This window comes from Myiozetetes cayanensis, unplaced genomic scaffold (genome assembly GCF_022539395.1).
Source record: "Myiozetetes cayanensis isolate MyiCay16 unplaced genomic scaffold, myiCay2020 scf5-8, whole genome shotgun sequence".
NCBI lineage: Eukaryota > Metazoa > Chordata > Aves > Passeriformes > Tyrannidae > Myiozetetes > Myiozetetes cayanensis.
This window is the reverse complement of record NW_026087742.1, coordinates 21,471,636-21,495,728: the sequence shown is the minus strand read 5'-3', so window position 1 is coordinate 21,495,728 and position 24,093 is coordinate 21,471,636. Positions and strand designations below refer to the sequence as shown.

Sequence of the window (24,093 nt, the reverse complement as noted above, 5' to 3'; positions counted from 1 at the left end):
GAAGTGTAACAACCAACATTATTTTATTAGAGGGGCAATGGCCAAGCCATTCAGGAGGAATTAATTTTCAAGATTTGGCTACAGAAGAGCTCTAGAATCTCATTGCCTTCCCCATGCCCAGCTGCGTGTTCTTTTTTTTTTTTTTTTCCAGGGGAGGCTTCAGTAGATGCCTTCCATCTTTTGGTCTTTGAAGGTGGGTTCCCTCTAGTGGCACTAAGAGGAGCATTGATTCTGTCTTATCGACTGATCTTGGCCCGTAGTAGGAGCAGGAGGAAAGAGGACACTGCAGGGTGTTACCAACTCACATCAGGAGACGCTGACTTGTCTTCTTCTGGCTAATAGCCAGAATAGCCTCGGATTCTTGTCCACAGGTTCTTTATTTTTTCAATCAGCTGTTCAGCCATTATACTGAGTTTAGTTGTTTCTCTGATGAGGAAGTTCCTGCAGGAGATGACAGTGCATGTGATAAGATACACAAATACATGAGGGTAATCTCCATCTGCTGTGGTTATCACACTGCCTGTCACTGAAGAGTGCAGAGCTCCTCAGCAGTCTTAGAGGGGCTTTCCTCAGAAGACAGGAATAGGCAGCATGTGTGTGCCATGAGTTACATAAAACTCTGACTCTAGGGTGATCATGATTTTCCTTTTTGAGGAAACTCATTCCCCTTCCTTGAGGAATATGTACGCACAGCTAGAGCCAATTCTGTGATTTGCATCAAGTGGCACAGTCAGTACTGAGCCCCTCACAGGCAGCAGTACCGCAGAACCCTTCCAGGGGAGTGTCCACCAGCTAGTGTCCTCCTCCCTCACTACCCAAGAATAAAGAGCAGAACCTGCTGTCCCCACAAGCATGGTCATGTACAGTGTGTATCCCTGGGAAGAGCTTGTGCTGTATGATCTCACTCCACCTCCCAGCACCTCACTCCCATCAGGCTTTGGTTGCTGATTTATTTCCCATTGGATCTCCCCGTACAGATACTTAATTTGTTCTTCCTCCCACTCCTCCCTCTCCCTTTTCACACATGGCTATTGCAGCACTAGCACAGAGCAGCTTTCCATACCTAGTTGCAACAACTGCTGGAGTCTGGGCAGCATCGGCCAAGAACTGACCCACTCTAGGGGACACTTTGTTCACAGCTTCATAGACATAAGATGCAACTGCGTCAGGGACGACCAGCCAGTCACGACGGTCTCTCTCAAAGATGGACTTTGAGTGCACTTCTGAAAAAAAGAAGGCAAAACCCCATCAGGCTTTTCCAGTCACTCATGTCTCTCGTATTTTCCCCCAGGTGCAGTGCGAAGAGTCTTGGAATTCTGAGTTTCAGAACCTCTCCCTGAATTCGCTCTAGCAGCATCCAGTAGCACCTCTTCACCTATTCATGGTGAGTGTCATAGGCCTTATATGGCAGAGTGTTTGCACCACGTATGGACAATTTTCATGCCAGATCTCTGCCGACTTGTTTCACACTGCTGAGCACTGTGTATTCATGGTCTTCAACTGTATTGCTGGGCTTAAGTCCAGTGAGAACCTGTAGAGCTGAGCCTTGTCTCAAGCAGACAGAAAAGTTTTTCAGACTTACCGGGGAGAGTGGTGCTGAGGAGCAGGATCAGAGCTATCACCAATACCCTGGATTGCAACATGGTTTGCAGTACCAGTTCTGCTCTCTATACTGAGAGACCTGCAGGAATCAGCATACGATGTTTTGTTCGTTTTCAGAGAAATAAAACATGTTGGTTAAACACCAAATTTTTGCAACAAAGCTAACCACTAAATGAAGGCAAGAACAGGAGAGATCACGGTGCATTTACTCTGAAGAAGTGAGGAAAAGATGGTATAAAAATGAAGGTGTCCTTTTATTTGTATAATCACAAATACCCACAATATGTGACAGTTAAAGCTAGTTCTTTTATATGAGAGCTAAAAATCCCTTATTTCAGCACATGAACAAAACACTAAAAGTGGTAGAAGTCAGAATAGGTTTCCTCTATGCATAAGTACAACTGAAAAATTCATAATGTGGTATTCCTTTGTTTGATTTGTTTTGTTAAATTGCTCTAAAGAACATTGTGGAAGTGTGCATGTGTGCATCACATACAGTGATCATCTTAGTGACCCAGTGATCTGAGTATTTTGCCTTGCTTTAGCTGAGCAAAGTTGTCAACTAGATTCACTTGTCTTTTTCACTCTGGGAATAACACAGCAGATAGTACCCCAAGCAGAACAAGTTCTCAAAAGGGAGTGGGTGCAAAATTTAGCTTCATCTGACTTCCTTTATTTTTGGCTGTTAAAAAAGTCGTAACTGGAGAATGGAAATTTTGGTACTTGGTACACTGAAAATACATTACATCTAAACAAGATTTTCAAACATGCTGAGTTTAAAAAGGTGTTTAGAAATTAATATTTATTTATGCCCTCGATTATAGGGCTGCATCACTTATAGCAACGTGAAGGAAACACTGAAGTTCTACAATTGCAATGGCAAAAAAGGCTGCAAGTCTATTACATGTGAATGCTTTGCTAAATCCCATACCAGGTGGCTACAAGGCAGTGCTCCTTCTCATCCCACAGTAAGGAAATTGCCATCCATTTTTACATCCTTCTGTGCACAGCCTGCCTCCAAAAGCTACCGTTCCATTTACTAGACATTTGCTGCCCAGCAGCAGTTGGTCCTACACCACCCTACCTTGATTTAATCCCAGAGCCAGTTTTTCTCCATGTGCACCAAAGGCATAAATTTGCTTCCCAAGCACATAAAGAGGTGCTCTTATCTGCTTTAGAGCCTGTAATCCCTGTGGCGAAGGCAGCTGGGAAAAGATTATGTATCTTCCAACACTGAAACTCTGCAATTCCTACCACAGGCTTGACCCTCCTACGAATGTCTTATGGAGCATCCATCACTCAGCTTCAATCCAGGTCACCTCAAGCACCCCCACCTTCCTCCATTTCAGCAGTATTCCTGCCTGCAGAGTGTGAGAAGGGCTCACACTTTGGCTTGCAATAAGAAATGGGGAAAAATAGAAGATCATCTTCACTCACTTCCCTTTGATCTAGACACACCAGCCACAAAGCCCATCCCACCCAGAACAGAGAGTTCAGCGCTTACCTGTCCTGCCTCCTCTCTTTCTCAGGCTGAAGCTGAGGTAGATCCTCATCTGAGACACTGGCATTTATGGAGCGAATATAATGATAGCGAGGGGTCAAAGGTCCTGCTCTGTTTCCCCATTTGCTCTTTTGCAAGCACATGCAGCTCAGTGGGATGGGTAAGATGCTGTGGAGGACTCTGGACCTGTTATTGAGATTTGGTAACGGAGGGTCAGTCTGACCTGAGCCTAAGAGATGTGGAAGGCAGCTCCTGGGTCACTGAGTCCCCTACTTTCACAGGCATCCGTGTCATAGAGGCCCCTTTCATAAGTTGGCCAAATTCCACATTAACAGTAGCTAGACCTGGGCTGAATTTTGTTCCGCTGTTCCTGTGGGAAGGCCTGTGCCCTAACCTCCCTGCTCTGATAGCTGGAACTTGCTGTTATGGCCATTGGCATTTTCCCCTCCATTTACAGCAAAGGTATTAACCAAATGGTGCACAGGGGTTAAGTGTGCACCCCTCTCCCATTTCTTCTTTCCCCATGGCCAAGTCTCTTTGCACAGGCTGACAAGACACAGACCTGTTAGAGCGTGTCCAGATGGGCACAAAAACTTATCAGAGGGCTGAAACACCTCTCCCATGGGCAAACGCTGAAAGAATTGGGGCTGTTCAGCCTGGAGAGAAGGCTCCAGCGAAATCTTACTATAGCTTTTCAATACTTCAAGGGTGCTTATAAGGAATAGAAAGGCTTTACCAATGCTTGTAGTGACAGAAGAAAGGGAAACAGATTTAAACTGAAATTAGATTGAGTTAGATTGGGTGCAAGGAAGAATTCTTTACTGTGAGGGTGGTGAGACACTGGAACAGGTTGTCCAGAGAAGCTGTGGACACTCTATCACTGGAAGCATTTAAGGTCAGGTTGGATGGGGCTTTGAGCAACCTGCTCTAGTCCAAGATGTCCCCACCCAAGGTAGGGGCAGGATGGATGAGGTGATCTTCTGAGATCCCTTCCAATGCAAACCATTCTGATTCTGTCTCCCAAAGATCCCTGGTCCCAATCAGAAAGTGGTGGCATTGCTGCTGTAGGGCATGTTTCCCATAGGTCAAGGTTCCAAGTGCCTGCTGGGTCTTCAGTCGGGCCAGCCATCTGAGTTGAGCACATGGAACTGCTCAGCAGAAGGGGAGAGACAGAAAGGCTGCAACACTGAGCTACAAAGGGCAGCAGCTAAGGGGAATGGGAGGACATAAATTAAACCTACCACTGAGCCCCAACAGACCTCCATTTTATATCAGCCACTTATTTATTAGGTGACTGTCACATGTGGGAAGTGTGAAAAGCTCAACCAGTATCTTCATTTATCAACCAAACAAAATTTTTAGAAGACTTTTCTTCTCATGATGCTTCAAGTGCTTTAGAATCAAACAGTAACTGTTCTCATTTTACAGACATGGCAGCCAGTCAGTGATGGCTAGAGTGGGTCACATCATTAAAGAGGGCTGTCAATGGTTTCCCATGTATTTTTCCCCTCTCTTGGTATTTATTCAAATGATCTTTCTTAGAAAAACAAAGAAAAAAGTCTCTCAAAATAAGGAAAAAAAAAATCCCCCATTAAAGCAAATAATTTTGCATTTTTGTCCAAAAAATAACAACAGCAGATTCTTACTACTGGGTAACAAGGTTAATTCCAGAAATAAGAACAGAGAATTTTCAGTTCCACTTCTGGTGCAAACACTAAAAAGCAATTTATAGTCTAGGAAGAACACACAAGAGCAACTGGTTGAAAGTTCTCTTATATTTCAATTTGACATTTTACATTCATTGAAGAGGATCTACACATTTACACTCTGCTTTTACAGCTGGGGTAACATTCAGAAGACCATAACAAGGCACATTAAAGGCATTAAACTTAGCAGAAATAGGAAAGAGCAGTCCTTACTTGTGGGGGTTAATTTAATATAACCTCAAGTGTCATCTCTCTCCTATGTCAGGTCAACAAATGGAAGGCTCTAACCCCATTATGTGGGTGTTTTTAACTGATGTGCTGCTGGAGGTAGTGGCAGAGAGGGGACTTAGCTGCCCTGTGTGGTAATACCTACTGCTGAAGGGCTTTGCTTTGGGGTTGTATGACACAAGGTAACTTCCCCAGCTTAGTTAGCCCAACTTTAGCTAGTGCTATCATGAATACAATCCCAGAGATAGCAACTGGGCATTTCAGCACTTTCTACTGCCAAGCAGGCACTTGCCAAGACCAGATCAATGATTGCACAGAAGCAGCCCTTGCCCTCCATTCCTGGAATGGCATTCCAGAATGGCAGGGCGCTCTGCAAATAAGCAAGAAACCCAGATATTGCAGGTCCTTTCTTAATCAAAGAAAAGTTACACGATTTTTTATCTCTCTTATGATTCTTACAGGTCTGAAGTAGAAAGCAGCTGACAGTAGCATGGGTGTCCTTATCTGGCTCCGTCTAGGTGGCATGGTCACTTATTCATTTCATTACATTACCTTAAATTAGGGTAACTCCAGTGGCTATGAAGGCACTTTATAGAAGTCAGAAGATTCATTTTTGGGGAGTACGATATATTCCTTCAGCTGCATGACAAGAACAACAAAACCCTAGAACAGCAATAACTCCCATATGTGAAACATTCAACTTTTTCCATCATGAATGGGCTGACATATGAACATCAGCTCTTTGGAATGGCTGAAAAATTAAACATGAATAAATTGCAAAATAGAAAGAATGAGGCTAGGCGATTTCCTACTGTTATTTCTTTCAGTGTGCTGTGTTGGAGCTGCTCAGTTCTTAGTCTCTTTTCAAAAGTCAAAGACACTGTAATCTTACTGGGAAAAAGAGTTCACATTGTATTGTGCAGTGCTGTTACAATGGGTTTCATTTAGAGCCAATTAAAATTAGAAATAAGCAGAGCCTATTTCCTTCCCACTTTTCTGTCTGCTTGCAGTTGAAAAGTATGCATATATAGATTTCCTTTGTCGTTATTTCACAGCCCACCACCAACTGGTGTTTTATGAACCGCAGTGGTCTGTGGACCAGTAAACCTGGTATCATTTCTGCTTCCCTGCTGGATAACTTAATCTACTTCTGTTGCAATTTAAGAAGTTACAGAATTAACACTCAGATACAAGCAATTGTCCCTGAAGTTTTGCCTAATGTTTCTATAAATATGAACAAAGTGACTGAAGAGGATATCAAGTATGATAAAGATAAAACTCTTCAGATTTCACACAGCACAAATTGTGTTCACACAATCTGCAATTAGTCACCCGAGCTCAATTATGGGGACTAGAAGGACAAATAAAGATGGAGGGCTCCTTCATAGGATGTAGATAAAAAAGCATAGCCTCTGCAGTTAGTATTATCATACTACAGCAGCAAGCTTCAACAGCTGCTCCTGTTACAGAAAGTCATCTGGGTTTTCTTGCAGTGTGAGGGGGTTCTTGCTCTTGGGAAAACTTGCTGGACATATGGTGGCTTATACACACTTGAATGTCAATGAAAGTGAACTCCTTCCATGCTACCATATTGGGATCTCCCCTTATGTCTCAAATAGCCTCTACTCTTTGATGGAGAAAGGGGCAGCCCTTCCCTGAAACCTGGACATTTGGGCTTGGTTGAAATGACAGGAAAAAGTTGTCCTGTATGTTGCATGAAACTATGAAGCACAAGGAGAGAGTCAAATTCCAAGTTACCAATTCAACTTCCATGGGTAGAATCTGCAGGGTGCCAGCTATCTGCTAAAAGTCACCAGAGTGCAAAGCTAAAGTCAGAACTCGATGCTAGTTTTGGAAGAAGGTGCCTAAATTATTTTCTCTCATTGCAGTCATCATAAACTCCTTTTAACTAATAAAAATAGTAGTCCATTATAGAAGAGGGGGTTCATAAAATCCTCAGCATGCTGGGGAACAGATTCAAGAGTGATACTGGCTTTGCAAGTTCTGCAAACACACTTAATTCCCTATATTTCAAATGTGACTTATAGATCAATTCATATTGTTCAGTTTGGGTCTAATGCAGACAAGTATTACGCTTAACATAGCCCTCCTTTCTTAAATTCAAACTTTAGAGTTAGTCTTTTAGCTCTTCTTTTGTGATAGCCAGCAACTGCTGGCAAAGAGACCCTCTGTCTTCAAAAAGTAGGCCTTTGGTTCTGAAAAAAAGTCAACTAGAGAAGCTAGTTAGTCCTCCTGCTTTATCTCCAGAGGCAGAAATTAGGAATAAGTACTTTCAGCCAAGAAACTGCAGGAAGATGAGCACTCTCTGTAATAGCCTTTGGTCGACCAGCAACTGCACTGGGTATCCAACTAGGACCATTTGTATGAAGTGTGATGCTTTCTATCATTGTCCAAAGAAAAATAAAACAAGGAGGTGGACAAAATGAAAGCCTCTCCAAGTCAGTCTTCCAAGGGAAAGCATAAGCACATCAGTAATTAGGACATTAAAGAACAAACAGTATCAAGTGTCCCACGAGGCACTGGCTGGGAAATGAACTAGGCAAGACAGTCACTGGTACTGGCCGATCTCCAGTGTTTCTGGGTTACAAAATAATTCACAAGATTCTCCAAGAGCTCCTTGCCAACTGTTGAGTCTCTTGAATCCAAGAAGTGCCTCTGGCAAACCAGTTTCCCGTGGAAGCAGCCAGCATCCAGAGAGCTTCTCCTTCTCCGGCACATTTTAAATTAAAACAGTGGATTAATCACATCAAAGAGAAACGTCAAGTTCTTCTCCTTCACAACTGGTCTCAGAGCATAAAGAAATTCTGTGTTCTAGTTGCAAGGTGAGAGATGAGGGAACCCTGCAATCTAGCTACACATCAGATGCACCACACATGCAGCATTGTATAGGTGCCAGGGTAAAGATCACGGACAACAGTAAAAATGGTGAGTGTAAGAGTTCTTCAGAGCCTTTCATCTCACCCCATGTATATGATACATAGGCATAGGGAGCAAAGGGAGAATACAAAATGCATGGAAAAGAGTACCTGGCTTAGGAAAGATATATGCACCAAAACTGTGCTTCCTTGAGTTGAGGGAAATTCTGTCCATGGTGCAAGGGACAGCAGTCATACTTTACTCAGTCCCTGAAGAGAAAGCCAAACCTTCGTAAATTTAGCCCTTTAAGTTACAAATAAATTCAAGTCTCGATGAAAGGCTAGAACAGGTATCTTTTAAGGCACTAAGGTCTAAGCTTAAAGTAGGCCAGGTTGTTTCAGTCAGTAAACAGTGGATAACCTGGAAATCTGCAGCCATATTAGTGAGATCTTAAGGCAGTGAACATCCTTCCAACACTGTGATCCTCCTGTTTGGGAGGAGTGGGGACAAAAGGAAGCAACTACCCCAAATATGCTGGGCAGCCAGACAGAAGCAACAAACATTACACATTCTGAAGCACAACAAAGGGCCTTAGATGCTGTGCCTCCCCACACCAGACTCCCAGGGGAGCAGATCAGATGACCTCCAGAGGCGCTTTCCAATTGAAATTATTCTACTGTCTTGTGACTTTACAACTCTGTGAACATTGGAGCCTTTCTCTGGTAACTGGTGTGAAAAGGACCAGCATTCTACAGACTGGGCTCCTTGCAGTGCCAAGGCACTTCAAAAAGAGAACTGGTATCTCTCTTTACACACTGGGAATATACTATTTACTGAAAAAAATGTGCTGTTTCCAATAAAAATGAACCACAGCCCATTGCAAACCTGTGTTTCCAATCACAGCGAGAATAAAAATGGGTTTTGTATGGCTTTCATGGGCACAAGTCATAGATTCTTCAGAGTTGCAAATCTAAGGAGAAGCTGCTGTATCTGTTTTATTGCTGGTTGTCTGTTCAATCAAAAGCAGCCGTCCCAACCTACACAGTAAAAAACCTAAGAGGAGTCCAGTGGGAATCGTAGTTCTTTCAGTACTGACATTAAATGATTATGCTTTTTCCACTGTGGGAACTCGCTCTGTCCTGCAAGAGAAAATAAAAGATTCAGGAACAAGGAATGATGAACAGAAATCATATGTCTTCCTACCTGCTCTGAACATCATAACAAAACCCATTCGTACATACACACATCCCAGCTGGAACTTGAATTGTGCTTCTTTCCAAAACACAGAAGTGAAAATGTGCAAATACAGCCCCTTCAGAAGACTCCCACCTGGTAAAACTCTGCATATATGTGATAAGGGACACTTAACATTTTTTTATTTAAAAGAATCACCATTTTTTAAGGGAGAATACACTGTCTAACTTGGAGACTAGCATTTGGATATGAAGTTTTTCACATTTAGGTTGCCACCTAAAATCTAGTCCCAGTGTGAAATGATAAGATAAGCTGTAAACAAGAGCTGTTCACTGCCCATATAATGCATGTTCAGTTCTCAGGAGTTCCAAGAAGAGAGTCACCTTCTTCCACCTGGCCTGGAGAGTGACATATTTCTCATCCATGCTACCTGAAAGCATGGATATAGCTTTAGGCATCTTACCTGGATGGATATGAATTATCATAAAAGTATCACCAAGATACAATAAAAATTAAATGTTAAAGATAGGTAACAGGAGAATCATGCACACTGTAAAAGAAATCAGAAATAAACCAACTCCAGAGATGGTTGCAGAGGGGAACTCAGTACTGCTGCCTAGTCTGGAAGTGTTTTCTCCCCAGTCAGTACCAGACAACAGCTATTTTAACACCAACATATACAAAGAACCCCAAAAGTGAGAGGGTATAACATATCACCCTGTAGGGGCCTACTTCTACAGCCATGCAATACATGTCACAAGGCAGAGAACTCAGCAACCTCTTTACAACCAAGCTCCACAGAGCACTCCCTGCTCCTTGGCCTCTGTTTGCAACACAACAGGCTACAGAAAGTACAAAACATTTACTCTCACTCCCCAAAACCCAACCTTTTCCTTGGGTTGGGAAGGCAAAAAGGCAGCTGACTCACCGAGCGTGTCCCTGCGTTGCCTTTGTGCTTCTTGTCCTGACTCGGGATGATTTCTAAGGAGCGATAACTGGGGGGTTTATCTTCCAGCCATTCCCGAGACCGGTTCCTCCGCCTGCGGTTTGTGGCTGGGACACGGACTGGCTCCTCTGAGGAGCTCCACGACCCCCTGCGAGAAGGTGGGGAGTAGCTGTGCCGCCGCTGGCCCGAGTTATTGCTCCTCCCAGCGTGGTTCTCGTATTCTCTCCTCCCTGAGGGTTCCTGTCTCCTGCCACGTTGGTGGCTGGAGCGCTCCTTGGCCTCCTCTGGATAGAAACTGCTGCTGCTGCTCTTGCCCCTCTCAGCTTGGCGTGGGGGCGACACATCCCGTCTGGAGTACTGTGGCCTGCCATCGTAGCCACCTGTCCTCTGCCTCTGAGGATGGTCCTCTCGCCGCCTGTCCCAGATGTCCTGACTGTAGCTGGAATGAGAATCCCCACTGGAAGGCACGGGCCACCTCCGGTTTTCCCTTCTGTCCTCTGCTGCATAGTCCCAGGGTCCGGGGGTGTGGGTGGCTCTCTGTGGCCGTGAGGAGTTGCTGCTCCCATGGATGGAAGAGACGTGATCATTGAGAGGAGGTGGCACGATGTCAGAGCCCAGGGAGGACAGCAGGCTGGGCTGCACAGCCTGCCGCTGGTGGGAGGGTGGCCGGAGCTGTGACATGTTGAGGTTTTGGATTTCAGACTCCAGATAGTCCAAAACACCGTTGCCATGGGAAAGCTGAGCTTGTGGCTGCACCAGTGGAAGACTGTTCTGCAGAGACACATCTAAGGATAAAAGCACAGAAGACACAGCAAGTCAAGAGGGAATGAAGAGAGGGCCCTTCTGCACTCATGAGCCTGGCTGAGTCCCTTCTCTCCTCCTGCTGCTCCTCACTGCAAGAGCTGCATGATTCTCAAGCACTACAACCAGCACAGCCAGACCAAACAACGTTAGGTGCAGAGAGTAGTAACTAGTAGCTGCATTTCCTTAAGAAGACTCTGCGTACTGTGTATTAAATCATGGTGGATCAGCCACTGGACCTTTCTAAGGAAAACTGGTGCCCTGGCTAGGAAAAATGGTAACTGTAAATTTAACTAATGGGCTGAAGAAGTATATACTGAAACATCTTGAATCTGGCATTTGTTTGCAAATGGTTTCTTCAAACAATAGATAAAACTCATCAGACACAGAGCAAATCTGTGATTACAGCATAGTGATGAAAAGCTAATTTCAGATAAAAAGTATCTTATATACTTCCGAGAAGCCATTATGTTGAATTCCTCTGTTTTCCTTGGGTGATTAAATAATATTACTGGTAATAAGTTATTTTATTTAATTATTTCTTTAGAACTTCAGAGACTTCCTTCCTCCATTAAAGTTACAAATAAATTCCACTATACAAGTGATTTTGGGGCAGAAAAACTGTTAAAATTCTTCCCGTTTCATTAAAGAGTTTCATTTTTTGCTGCATGCAGGGTAGATCTATTTCACAGAAGGCAGTTTGCCCTTAATCATTTAAGACTAGAGATTTGATAAGAACTCAAACAAATTGCACCTCACTTGTCATATCAGTTTTGGTTATAAGGAGTTGACCGTGACCAGCACAGCAGAACAAAGAGACAGTACCCTCCTCTGCCACACAAAGCAAGATAAGCTGGGTATATTTACCCTGCAGTCGCTGGGGTGTAGCACAGATACACCTTATTTAGCACTAAACTACTTCACCCAGCACTGAGCCCAGCAAGACACTTTAGATGAACAGGCTGTATTTATCCACCCAGGCAAGTCTGCAGTATGCTGTAGATGTAGCAGAGCTGTTATGCTTGGACATGCAACCATGCTAGAAACATCTCTCTTTTGCAGTAGAGAGGCTAAAGCCTCAACGTTGAACTTCCCTAAAAAGTTACCTGGTTCTCATCCCGATTTCCTTCTGAAATGATGCCCATAGTCTCACCTTGTTGCAGTAGAGGGTTCAGCTGGTAAGAGGAAAGTTTTGAGTTCCTGTCACCACCTCCGTAGAACATGTTGGGTGATATCCAAGGTGCAAGTGCCTGAGCCCGCTTTATGAACCGATGCCGTTCCAGTACTGTAAAAGAAGAAGAAAGCTTACTGCAGCTATTCAGAGAGCACAGCTTGCAGATCACATGCCATTTTCCTTGTTAGGCTGCAGTCTTTGGATACAGGAAATTCGCAAAAGGAAAATCTCTTTCCACCCTATGACAAAGGTAAAACAGAACACAGGAAATTCCAATACGAAGTTGTACATCTTCAAAAAGATCCCTAGAACAGAAGAAAAGGGTTACTGCCTAACATTCAGAGTCCAGTCTCAGCAACTGGGAACAAATAACACTATGATTAAGTATGCAGCACTACAAGGTGTAAGACTTTTACCTGCCCTGTCAGGATGAGTATAGTTGTGGAAAGGCGTGAAATAATGTTTCATACAGAAAGACATATCACAGTTTTCTCTCAAAACTTTTTCAGCTCATCATTGGTCCTTTCCCCTTCTAGCTTTGATTTACAGCTAAACAAGATCCTTCTTTGCCTCTTTCATGTGGGTTCTGTCCAGATCGTATTTTCCGCTCTGTGCTCCATCATTTCATCTCTGTTCCACAAATAGGGCACTCAGAGGTGCACTGTCCAGCTTCTCCCTTTCTAGTCTCTCTCTGTAATTTACCTCAGCATAATTGCTAAAATTAAATCCCTTAGGACTGTGTGATCAATCTGGCAAACAGACTAAATTTCCAGTTTTCAACAGCAATGTCCAGTGTGCCAAAAGAGCAAACTCAGTGAAAACATCTCTTCCTCACTGGTTTTCCACCACCATCTCCACACCCCTACTCCTGGGGTCAGGCTCCATTCACTTTTTTTAACATTTCCATCTCGCCTGCTCTACACAGACAACTTGCCTTCCTGCCCATAGCTCGTCATTGCTTCTTTTGGAGGAATATCTAAAAACATCTTACAGAAACTTACTACTTTTACCTCAAACTTAGGTTTACAAGCAAGGAAATTATGCAAGTCCCAGACTTTACAAAGCCTGGTTTGTCTGTCATTACTGAGTAAAGCCTTTCTGCACCAGGGCCTTTGCAAAATTTCTCTCATACAGCTTCCCTGGAGTTTCACAAGTGATAGGCTTTTACTGCAGCCTCATCTCTGGTCAGGCATGAACAGAACATTCCTGGCTATACAGTTCAGGAAACAGATAGGAACATAATTGCCTTTGAGACTTTTACTTCTCTGATAAATCTGGTTGATGAAATTAAAAGCTATTGGAGGGAAAGAGATAGGGGGATAGACAGACAGGTTGACTGCAAAAGATTTGCTTCTTTAAGAAACCAGGCTACAGCTAAGCTCCAATTAATTCTGTCCCCTGGGTTCATTGCAGCAGGCAGCATTTAGACTGCATGTTCTCTGTGACTGAGCTTTCCATTTCAGGTAGCACTCCAGTTATTAAACATGTTCTTCTTTAGTTGTTTCACTGAATTTATACAGAGCACCACTTGCAGCAAAACAAGGACTGACCAAGCCTCTCAACTCATTCTACCCTTTTCCCCACAGGTCATGCAGTTCCACTTCATTCTCCACTTCAGACTCCCTCCTCAGTCTGGCTCCAACCAGAAAGAACTACAAAGCTGGAAGCTTCAGGGGTTTTAATCCTAATACTCTGATATATCTTCAAAGCTCTGTGGCCTGAGGTAGCAGCTTTCAAGCACTTTATGTCACACTTGATTCACTTTCTTTTCTTTTTTTTTTTTTTTTTTTTCCCAAGAGATTTTCCTCCAGTTTAGGTTTCAAAGTTAGAGGAAGAGAGAAAGAAGATGAAGGATAAAAAGAACAGAAGGGCCTTATCTTCCCTCTCTCATTCCTCCTTGAGAATACCTCAAGAGTTACCACCTTGAGAATGTCCTAGAACCTGCTGAGTGCACGTCCCTGGGTTTTGACCACGGTATTTGCCTGAGGAGCAGAGGTCCAGCAGCTGTGGGCATACCTACTTAGGGCTCTCCCCCTTAAGATATGAAGGCAGTCACTAGGACCAAAGTCATCATCTCCCTGTAATTCTCTGATCTCTTCCTACAGCTGAGAAAATGCAGAATTACCCCTGGACTTCCTTCATTACTTTTAATTTTTCTTCCTTCCCCGGATACTTTGCTTTCCAGTTTGAATCCGATATATATTCTGGTTCCCTACCTGCAAAATGGAAGTAAAGTTATAGATCTTTTTAAAGTGAACATATGTATTTGAGAAAGGCTAGATTCACCCTAATTCCAAAACTCATAACTGCTGTAAAACTTTGGCCGATTGTTGTGTTGTTCCCTTCAGTTATTACCTGTGAAGAAAGGCGGTTCTTTACCTTTGACGGACCTTACAGCTGCTGGGCCAATTATCCAATTAATAAAAAAATATTTTCCAACCTAGTCAGACCCAGGTGCAAGTATATCCTATTTTTCACTGATTCATTATTAGAAGAAGCCCACAGAAGAAAAGGAACTAATGGAAACAGAAGGAGGCCATACATATATTTACCCTGACAGGCTTTTCTCAGAGCTTTCCACGGGGAATGTAATTGGTTTGCTCCTGGGGCATGTTTAATATTTCGGTAGACCAATCCTGAATGACTCAAACAATGCACTTCTTTTATTGCTAGGTTCTTAAAACCACGGTACTTAGTGCTGTGATTCACAGCCGCAGGATTACCTTGCCTCAATGGCATCTGCGACTGTTCAGCAGATCTCGGCTGTCCTCTAGTGGCCAACAACTGGGAAGAAACACACTCGGCTCGCACTGTAATCGTAAAGGACGTGAGGATTTCTGCCTTCTCTTCAGCTGTATGGAACTGCTATTCCTCAGGACTGTTTTTAAGATGTTCCCTCAATCTATCTTCTTGTGTTTTTTAAGGTCTGCATTTCATTTTTTGGAGTGAAAAAAAAGTAAGTCAAAGGCAGGATGAAGTGAAGAGAAGGTGTGTTAGAGGAGGGCTGCAGGCACAAGGACCCTTTGCCAAGTGGATAGAGAGGGCAGGCAGCTGGGATGGAAATTACAGCCACAGAACCCAGCAGACAGTCAAGGAGGCTGGTCTTGTCTGTACCTTCTCTCATGAACAGGGAGAGATTTTGGGAACCCCGCAGGAATTCCTCCTCCTCAGCAGGAGGCAGGAAATAACAGCAGCAGTCTGGAGTGAGCTATAATCTACTGCACAGAAAAGCAGAAAGGAGCTCACACAAATTCTGAATCCCTTTTTTGTTGAGAACTAGTAATTCTGGAGGTGTGAGTCTTTCACCTCCACCACCTCTCTCTCCCTTCACAGAAACTAATTTTTCTGCCAAATTTCCACAGCCTCCTCAACACTACACATTTCACTTGACAACCTGTAAAGCCCCCCAAAAGTGTCTTGGTTTTAGCAGTAAGAGGGATGTTCTGTTCTCTCTGTGCAAGGGCTAAGTAAATTAGGCTTAAGCCTAAAACTCTTACAGCTTACACCCAACCGATACCAAATAGCTCTTTTGAAGGTAAAGGGAAACCAGGAACCCAGCTCCTTGTTCATAAATCCTCTCCTTGTAGCATCTGGGGAAGAATCTGGTGATTTCAACAATAAATAAACTTCTTTGTTGTATTTTGTTCCTGTCAGACTGCGTAAGCTGCAGAGGGGCTAGTCCACTATGTTGCTAACTAAGCTGCATTTACAGGTTATGTGACTTTAGCAGCCAACATTCAGAAGGTAGCTTTATTAAAAAAAATAGATCTGGCTGCAGAAACTTTATTACTGCTAAAAACAAACACAGTAAATTTTCTTTTGACCCTCAAAAACTCAAAAATGCACTTGTACAGTTGACTACCAAGAGAGACCATCTTTCTCCTCTTTTTCTCACTTCCTTTCCCCCCAAGAAAACCAAATAAAACATGAAGATAACATGAAGAAAACATGAAGATAGAAAATGCCAATTTTTACATAATTCCTCTTGGAGCAACATACTTGAAGGTTAGGCTAGTTTGGAGAGTAATACAAAGGCATTTACTTGCCTTCCTCACATGCACAGGCAAATGAACCACAAGATAGAGAAGAAAAGTCCTGAGCTACTCATACAAGGGAGCTGGATGACATGAGAGAAGCTCGTAACAAGGTGTGAGGAGGAACTTCTGAAAGTTGGACACAGAAGAGCAAGGTGGGTTCTATGTATCTCAGCAACCCTCCTCTACACTCAGACAAGCTGGTCCTGGAGATCACATTGGCTACAGAAATATTTCATTTTATATGGACACTGAGCAGAAGGGAGCTCAGCAAAGTCCTAGTCAAGCTTTTGTGCTGACAAAAGGCATAAATGGATGCACATTTGGTTGAACCTCACCTTCCTGGTTACAGCAGCACCGGGTTGGACAGCAGCCACATTGGATGTGGCAGCAGCAATACTGGGGGCAGCACTGGCACCAGCATATTCCAATCAGCAGAAGGAGAAGGAGGCCACCGAGAATGATGAGGAGTACTGTGAGCCAGTCTGTGGGAAAAAAGGAAAAAGGATTGATCCTGATGTATCTGGCTGTGGTAAGTTACTGACCTCTCCACTGATGGAGATGCCTTGGAGTGAGGAAGAAGAGAACAGGAGGAGATATCTTGCCACCCAGGCAACAAACCACAGGCACTTACGGAGAACAATCAGCTTCACTTCTTTGTCCGCATCACCTGATGTATCTCCTGGTGCTTCCACAGTGCAGTAGTACACGCCATGGTCCCACCACATGACCTCACTGATGACAAGGTCTGCTCCTGTGGGAGAGGGACTGAGAGGTCACTGGGCTATTTGGGACTGACAGACACTACTTTCAGGCTCCAGTCAAAACCTCTGCCTGCAGGCAACACGGAGTACTGCATCTCCCTTTTTCCCAAGCATGGCCATCACCTTCAAACAATCACAGTTGAGTCCACTGAGAATTCCTATAGACAACATTCACTGCCAGTCCCTTTTTCTCTGTTGCTAGAAGGCAACACTACTTAGAAGTGGTACTAGTTCTGTGTAGAGTGAAATAACCAGCATGCTGCTGGGTAGTGAAAGTTAAAAGACACCAGATGCTGCCAACTGCCAGCTCTACTGGTTTTGGAACACAGTTCACTGTCCCCCTTAGGTCAGCCATCCCAATAGCTTGTCTGGCAGCAGCAACAGCTCTTGCTCCAGGAACAGCAACGAGCATATAATACACCTGGACAACTACACAGTACTTCTTAGATTGAATGAACTGTTTTCTAGCCTCTGGGCTCCTCAGCTTTTATGCTCCTCACCAAAAAGCTCAGGCATTCCCAGCTCAGCCTTAGTTTGTAGTGCCTCCAACACCCTCAGGCCAACCGGGGACAGAGCCCTTCACAGCTCTTATTCCATTGCCACCTCATGGAATGTGTAAGCTACAGACTATATTAGCAATGTTTATGCCTCTCTTCACTTAGCAGACCCAGATACTGTACAGTTACTGAGTTCAGTGCCTGCCTGGGAGGTCGAGTCACTTACTGTTCTGGATGGTGATCTTCCGTTGCTGGTAGTCGATGCCCAGCACGGGGTCCTTCTGCCCGTATTTCTGGATGACAATGCGCACCTTTCGCTGGCTGTCGTTGCAGTCGTTAGACGGGTCCTGGCCGAGGGCTAAACCAGTCTGGTACGCTGCAAACACACAGCAGCAAATAAGATGCCAAAGGTTATTTCAAAGGACCAATTTCTATCCCCTTGTGAGCAGTAGAGAAACTCTTGAGTGCGTGTGTGCATTTGCTTCAGTTTAATAATACAAAGCATGGCTTCAAAACCGGCAAGGACAAGTCACTTTGAAGTACTCAAAAACAAACAGAGGTAGAGCCACAGGAATGGCAGAGATTTTGAGAATGCAGGAGCTGCAGAGGAGATCCCTCCTGTACTCACAACTGAAAGAACAGCAATAGAAAGAAGCTAATGGTGGTAGGCTGGAGGACAGCTCCCAGTATGAAGATAAACTGCCTGGAAAAGTCATAAAACACAAAGGAGTACTGGAACTAAAACAAAAGTGTGTTTATTTACCAAACAAAACCTCCAGACACACATGAAAGGGATTGTCTCCCTTTCCCTCCTGTATCCCATTAGATGTTGTGAATCTTATAAAGACAGAAAATAACCCATCATCTGATTCCGGCTAAGGATTAAGTGTAGAGACATCCAAGAGAATTAATGGAGGACTAGAGGTAATTTCTGTGCAATACTCTTGTGACAGACTCACGACATAAACATTGAATTACCAGGTGTTTGGGAGCTGGCAGTTGGGGAGACAATGTGAGTCAGTCAGCATTGTCTGCAAAAGGCTTGCAATGAAGAGAGGAGAGAACAAAGCTTGTCAAAGTCTCTTCCACTGCTGTACCTACCATGAAGCATGAAGAGCAGACCCAACTAAGCAGACACCATGACCTTCATACTTTCTGTCACTGCTGGGGTTTTTAGCTTGAGCCTGGGCTAAAAGCACCCACATTATGCTGGGATCAGCGGAGCTGGGGACCTGCCTGCTTGTGGACTAGGCTGTAGAACACCAGGTAATATGCCTACCTAACCCATCCAGGTTGCATAAAGGAGAGTTTGGGCACCCAGACACTCACTCTGAGCTCAATCCTAAGTGTACAGTTAAGCTGAGGCCACTTAAACATACTGCAGGGTTTATAAAGAATAGAATAGAATAGAACAGAACAGAACAGAACAGAACAGTTGGAAGGGACCTACAAAGGTCATCTAGTCCAACTGTCTGATCACTTCAGGGTTGAGCAAAACTTAAAGTATATTATTAAGGTCACTGTCAAAATGCCTTTTAAACACTGACAGGCTTGGGGCATCGACCACCTCTCCAGGAAGCCTGTTCCAGTGTCTGACCACCCTCTCATTAAAGAAATGCTTCCTGGAGTCCAGTCTGAACTTCTGATGTAGCTTTGGACCATTCCTACACATCCCATGATTGGATATCAGGGAGAAGAGATTTTTGTCTCCACTTTCCCTCCTCAAGAAGCTGTAGAGAGCAATGAAGTCACCCCTCAGCCTCCTTTGTTCTGAACTAGATAAGCCCAAAGTCCTCAGTTGCTCCTCACAGGACATGCGTTCCAGCCCTTTCACCAGCTTTGTTGCCCTCCCCTGGATGCATTCAAGTACCTTAATACCCTTAAATTCTGGGACCCAGAACTGCACACAATACTCAAGGTGAGGGCACACCAACACTAAATATAGTGGGATCATCACCTCTTTTGGCCAGTTCGTTATACTGTTTGGTGCACCCTGGAATGCAGTTTACATACCATATTGAACACTCCTGAATTAAGGCTGCCCATACCAGAGTATCTGCACATGAAGTGCTCCCACCAGTACTAAGTTTTATTACTTAGAAGTCTTTCTACTCTCCAAAATGCACGTTTCTTCTACTTCCTAAGGTCAGTAACATCTGGTCACAGGTATCTATCTCCAATCGTGGGGTCCTCCATGGAATCATAGTCAACTTGTTGCAGGGCCCTTGCTTTCAAATGTGTTGAAGCATAAAATGGGTCCGCCAAAATTAACTTGTGTCAAACATGGCTGAGCTGCTCTGCCTTCTGAGTTGATGACAAGGAGGACAAATGAAGTGCTTTGGCACTCTCTACAATCTTGTATCATAAGCAAGCCCTTGACATTTGAAAGCAAATCAGACATGACCTATTTTTCCTTGGAGCGCTGAGAAATACCACCACCTGGTTTGTGAGTAGGAAGGGGTCAAAGCCTGTATTACCCAGTAAGTCCACCTTCCCCCTCCTTTCTACTTGAAGAGGGATTCCTTGGAGAACAAGCTTAACACTTACAGGCTGAGTAGTAGTCAAAGAGGGGGTCCTTGCAGAAGGATTTGAAGCGCCAGGTCACCACCACATCCTGCAGCTGAGCTGAGGTGCTGTAGTCACACCTAAGGATGACAGTGGCAAATAAGGTGGTGTAACGCTCAGCATCCTGCACTGTCACCAGGAGGGAGAGGCAACCTGCAAACAAGAACAGAGAGAACGCCATCAGCCCACAGACTCAGACCTCACATCACACCATGCGTTCTGCACCAGACCAGCGATCGAAGCACATCTCCTTCAGCCTCATCCAGGACGTGCACGTACAGACCTTCCAACCCCTCTGATGAAGACACTGAGGGTTACAAACCGTGGTTAGAATGTGAGTCCCATTTTTCCTTGAAGGCAGCTTCTTTGGCATGCCCTATGGACTGCATTATTTTCTCCAAAAGCAACTATGAGTTGCTTTTGATTTGCATTTTGTTGCATTATGCAGCAAATCACTCTTTGTTCTTTTTCTACATGGAGTAAACTGTCCCTCCAAGCTGAGGGAGAAAATTTGTTGGGCCCAGAAGAAGCACACAGGATGGGACTGCCTTGGCTTTTAATCCTAAACAGAAAAGTTCTGCAGCATCACCCGTTCATATAAACACCAAGTTAATTTTATCAAGGTCTCACTAAGACAGTCATCAGAACGTTACCTAGTGGTGACCAGGATTAAGACAATACAGCTTTCATCCTGTAGCACTGTAGTTAGTCTGTTTATCACAGTTTCAGAACAGCACACATCATTTACCCTTTTTTTCCTTTTTAATGAAGCTATTGTTATGTATCTTAGAACTCTTCCTAGCAACCTCCACAGCATTTTCTATCTAAGGAGTTGCACACACTGAGGAGGGTTTTACAAAGTTTCTCATAATCTATGCTTTCTTTTAGCCTTACTCCAGAGACATTTCTATCTTATTTAAACTTTGATAATACAGTAAGTTGTGCTTGTCATTAACAATAGCAAAGTTATCACCAGTTGCCTTTGATAAGGGAATACAAACAGTGCAGAGCAAGTGTGGGATGCCCTGTCTGAATACATGCCAGAGAACAGGGCACTGACTGCAGTGTTGTGCTAGTTGCTTCTTAACTGGGAAGCATGACAGCAGGAAAGGCGGGAAGGAAATGGGGAGGCTTGGAAGGTACCAACTGAACAGGTCTCCATTAACCAACGCTTTTCCCTCTACTCCATGTTTTCAGGATGAGAGCAAGGGAACAAGTTGCTAATACCGTGTACTAGCATCTGGATCACAGCTGCAAGCATCATTCTTTGCCAAGCATCATTCAGTGTCCTCTTAGGCTGGACCTCTGCACTACCTTCCAGGCAAATACGAGTTCACACAGTTTCCACGTGGTGGAAAACATGCTGCAGAGGTGCAACTCTGCCTCAGCAAGTAATTCTGCAGTAGGGTATTGTCAATGCAGTACTTGCTCAGTTCCTGGTCAGCCAACTGAAAGCACAGGCAGAGTGAAATAATTTGCCTTAAAAATACCACACAAACACAGAGAGGATCAGGGCAAACCCTGAATCCAAGGCTCACTTAAACACCGAAATATCAGCAGATGTGCAAACCTCTAGGAAAAACAAGTTTTTACAATGCTGTAGCAAAGCAAGGTCCAGGCTGCAGACAGGTAGTTACAGTTGCTCTTATTTAAAAGCATTGTAGTTCAAAACATCTTGTTTCAGCTTTCATTGTGAAATAGTTGACTCATGGAATCTTAATTCAGAAAATCACAATAAACCAATCCAAACTTCAAACTCTCAAGACTGGCAAAACAATGATCTCAGGGTCAATCAAATGAAACCTCATATGAATTCTGACTTGTCTCATAGGAACAGAACATGGGTTTCCTACAACAGGATCTCTCTGGCAAGAGTAAAACACTCAAAATCACTATGTACTCTTTATGGAGGGGATCCTTTCTCATTACCTCTGTTCTGCAAAAGAGTCAGAATTCAAAGGTAAGTTCCTTATTTTCTAAGGAGATTGAAAACATACTGTTCCCACTGGAGTCAGATATCTCTGCATGTCTGATGTTTCATATTAACCTCCTCCAAGAAAACTGAAAAGCTGTGAAAATTAAGGCTGGTTCCTAAACTTGGACTGCATTACTCCACTGCAGGCTGCTGTCCTTCTTATCCTGGCAGGGAAGAACAAATCTGGACACTAACAACCAAGTAAGTCATGGCTACCTCAGGCCTATGGCTTCGTGGTGAAGACACGAACGCTTCAGAGCCAGTGAGGCCAAGGTTTGGTTAGAGCATCACCCAGGAATATGGCTGTCAAGGAAGACAGCAGACAACAGCATCCCTCCACACTTTTTTGCTTCTTTCACTCGTTCTCTGTGAAAAGCTGAACTTCAGCACTTAAAGCCAGATCATCCGCCAAGACCCAGGCATCCAAGAAGCAAAACGATAATTTTATTTCCAACTGGAGGTCGGAAGCTGTCAGGCAACCCACAAAGCTTGGCAGAAATAACTCTGCTTGCCGGAGGCTGCCCCAGGACACGGAGGTGAGCTCCCGTTCCCCACAGGCTCGTCCCCACGGGTGAGGAAGCCCTGCGGCTCCCCCGGTCCCCAAACAGGCTGAGCCAGCAGCAAGGCCTGGGGTGGACGATTGCGACAGGTCAAGGGGGGACCGACCCCTCCGTGCCCGCGCCCTGCTCCCGGGTCCCAGCCGGGCCAGCCGCACGCGACCGATACTGGCGGCTGCCAGGAAAAAGGCGGCCACTTCCTCCTAGGAGAGCGCCCAGCCGCACCTTTGGGACAGCGAAACTCCCCTCCGCATGGCTCCGCACCCAGCTCGGGAGAGCCCCGGGCAGGGCACAGAGGGGGGAACGGCGCTCGCCCGGCCCTGGCCGCCCCTTCCCTTCGCCGCGGGGCCGCCGCCGCTCCCCGCGACCCCGCACCGCCTTAACCCCGGGAGAGCCCCGAGGGCGCCGCCCGGGGCCCGGCCCGGTGCCGCAGAGGTGTCCCCGGCTGGGGCGGGACCCCGGCGGGGACCGGGACCCCACGGCCCCACTCACCGGCCGGCAGCCAGGCCAGGACCAGCGCCCACCGGCAGCGCCCGTGCGGGGCCATGGCGCGCAATCCTCCTCCTCCTCCTCCGCCGCCCAGGGACGTCGCGCCCACTGTCCCTCCCCTTCCGTGGCACCTGTCCTTGGGCCGGGCGCTGCCGCCGGCTGCAGTCCCCTCCCTCCCTACCTGCGCCCTGCTCCGCAAAGCCAGGCAAAACACCCGCCGCCAGCTTCAGAAACTGCTTTACATACATATATATCTATATGTGTATAATGTAAAGATATATTCCACAGTGTGTATTTATTATATAAAGTAAAATTTTAAAAAGTACACGTAGCGCGCACACAGGTGTACGGGAAGTTACGGGCACGGAGTTTCGCCCGGGGCAGCGCCTCCCAACCCCAGGGGCGCACGGGAGCACACGCCTCGTCCTGCGGGCAGGAGGAGGAACGGCGGGGGAATTCCTCCCGTTCTCCCGCCGAGCTTTGGAAAGACCGCAGCCGCGGCCGAAACAGAGGTTGCTTTAAAAGCAAACCACAACCAAACCGACACGAAGTTAAACACCCACCGGCCCTTCTAATTCGCCCGCTGCCGCCGCCGGGCCCGCCCCGCCGGCCGACGGCTGCCGGGGCGCCCCGCGGCTCCCGTTGCCCGGAGACCGGTAACGCCGCGGCGGAGCCGGCCCCAGGTACGGGGAGGAGGGAGGGTCGGGCTTGCTCCGGCCCCACGCCGCCCCTCGGGGGGCCCGCGGGTTCCCTGCGGCTGTCCCCGGCAGCCCCTCTCCTCATGCACCCGCGCTGCGCCGCCCGGGGCCGCTCCGAGCCAGGCACCCTCCCCGTGGCCCCTCCGAGGCGCCCTCCCCTGCTGCCCCTGGGGAGCGCTGGGTGTCCCCGCCTGTCCCTTTGGTACCCGCTGGCAAGACAGGAATGAATGTCCTGCAGCCCATCTGCAACGTGGGACTTGTCGGGTTTTCTTTACCACGTGCGAGGCAGTTAATGTTATGACCTGTTGAGGCTGTGGCAGTGTTCTCGTACTCACTCTTCTGATTTTCCTTTATGCTCTAAGTTAATGAGTAACTGGTGATGTCACCCGCTCTAGTTTCTACTTAATAAAAACGTGGTAACCTTTATTGACAAGGCAGACTTTAAGACACTTGAAATGGTTGCTTGCATGAGACAGAGCTAGCAT

The 24,093-nt window shown here is 45.6% G+C and overlaps 2 protein-coding genes across 2 annotated transcripts; both read right to left on the bottom strand.

Annotated features, from left to right (window-relative positions):
* On the bottom strand, positions 1-3,237 carry LOC126648951 (apovitellenin-1-like). Its single transcript, XM_050332677.1, has 4 exons — positions 3,107-3,237; positions 1,583-1,681; positions 1,064-1,223; positions 1-441 (listed from the first exon to the last, which is right to left on the bottom strand). The coding sequence occupies exons 2-4, from the start codon at positions 1,641-1,643 to the stop codon at positions 336-338; spliced, it is 327 nt and encodes a 108-aa protein (XP_050188634.1). The 5' UTR covers positions 1,644-1,681; positions 3,107-3,237; the 3' UTR covers positions 1-335.
* Positions 3,238-4,860: 1,623 nt separating this feature from the next.
* Positions 4,861-22,979, bottom strand: ILDR1 (immunoglobulin like domain containing receptor 1). The gene is made up of 8 exons (XM_050332671.1): positions 22,914-22,979; positions 19,872-20,042; positions 17,551-17,700; positions 16,698-16,817; positions 16,402-16,548; positions 12,009-12,140; positions 10,037-10,839; positions 4,861-9,053 (listed from the first exon to the last, which is right to left on the bottom strand). The coding sequence occupies exons 1-8, from the start codon at positions 22,966-22,968 to the stop codon at positions 9,012-9,014; spliced, it is 1,620 nt and encodes a 539-aa protein (XP_050188628.1). The 5' UTR covers positions 22,969-22,979; the 3' UTR covers positions 4,861-9,011.
* Positions 22,980-24,093: the final 1,114 nt, after the last annotated feature.

What these genes read in the sequence shown, in the direction of transcription:
- ILDR1 (XM_050332671.1), bottom strand. Translation starts at nt 22,968, where the DNA reads ATGGCCCCGCACGGGCGCTGCCGGTGGGCGCTGGTCCTGGCCTGGCTG. An exon ending in CCTGGCCTGGCTGCCGGCCG is followed by an intron (nt 20,043 to 22,913) that starts GTGAGTGGGGCC and finishes TCTTGTTTGCAG; the next exon opens with GTTGCCTCTCCCTCCTGGTG. An exon ending in GAAGATCACCATCCAGAACA is followed by an intron (nt 16,818 to 17,550) that starts GTAAGTGACTCG and finishes CCTCTCCCACAG; the next exon opens with GAGCAGACCTTGTCATCAGT.
- LOC126648951 (XM_050332677.1), bottom strand. Translation starts at nt 1,643, where the DNA reads ATGTTGCAATCCAGGGTATTGGTGATAGCTCTGATCCTGCTCCTCAGC. An exon ending in CCTCAGCACCACTCTCCCCG is followed by an intron (nt 1,224 to 1,582) that starts GTAAGTCTGAAA and finishes TCTTTTTTTCAG; the next exon opens with AAGTGCACTCAAAGTCCATC. An exon ending in CCAGCAGTTGTTGCAACTAG is followed by an intron (nt 442 to 1,063) that starts GTATGGAAAGCT and finishes CATCTCCTGCAG; the next exon opens with GAACTTCCTCATCAGAGAAA.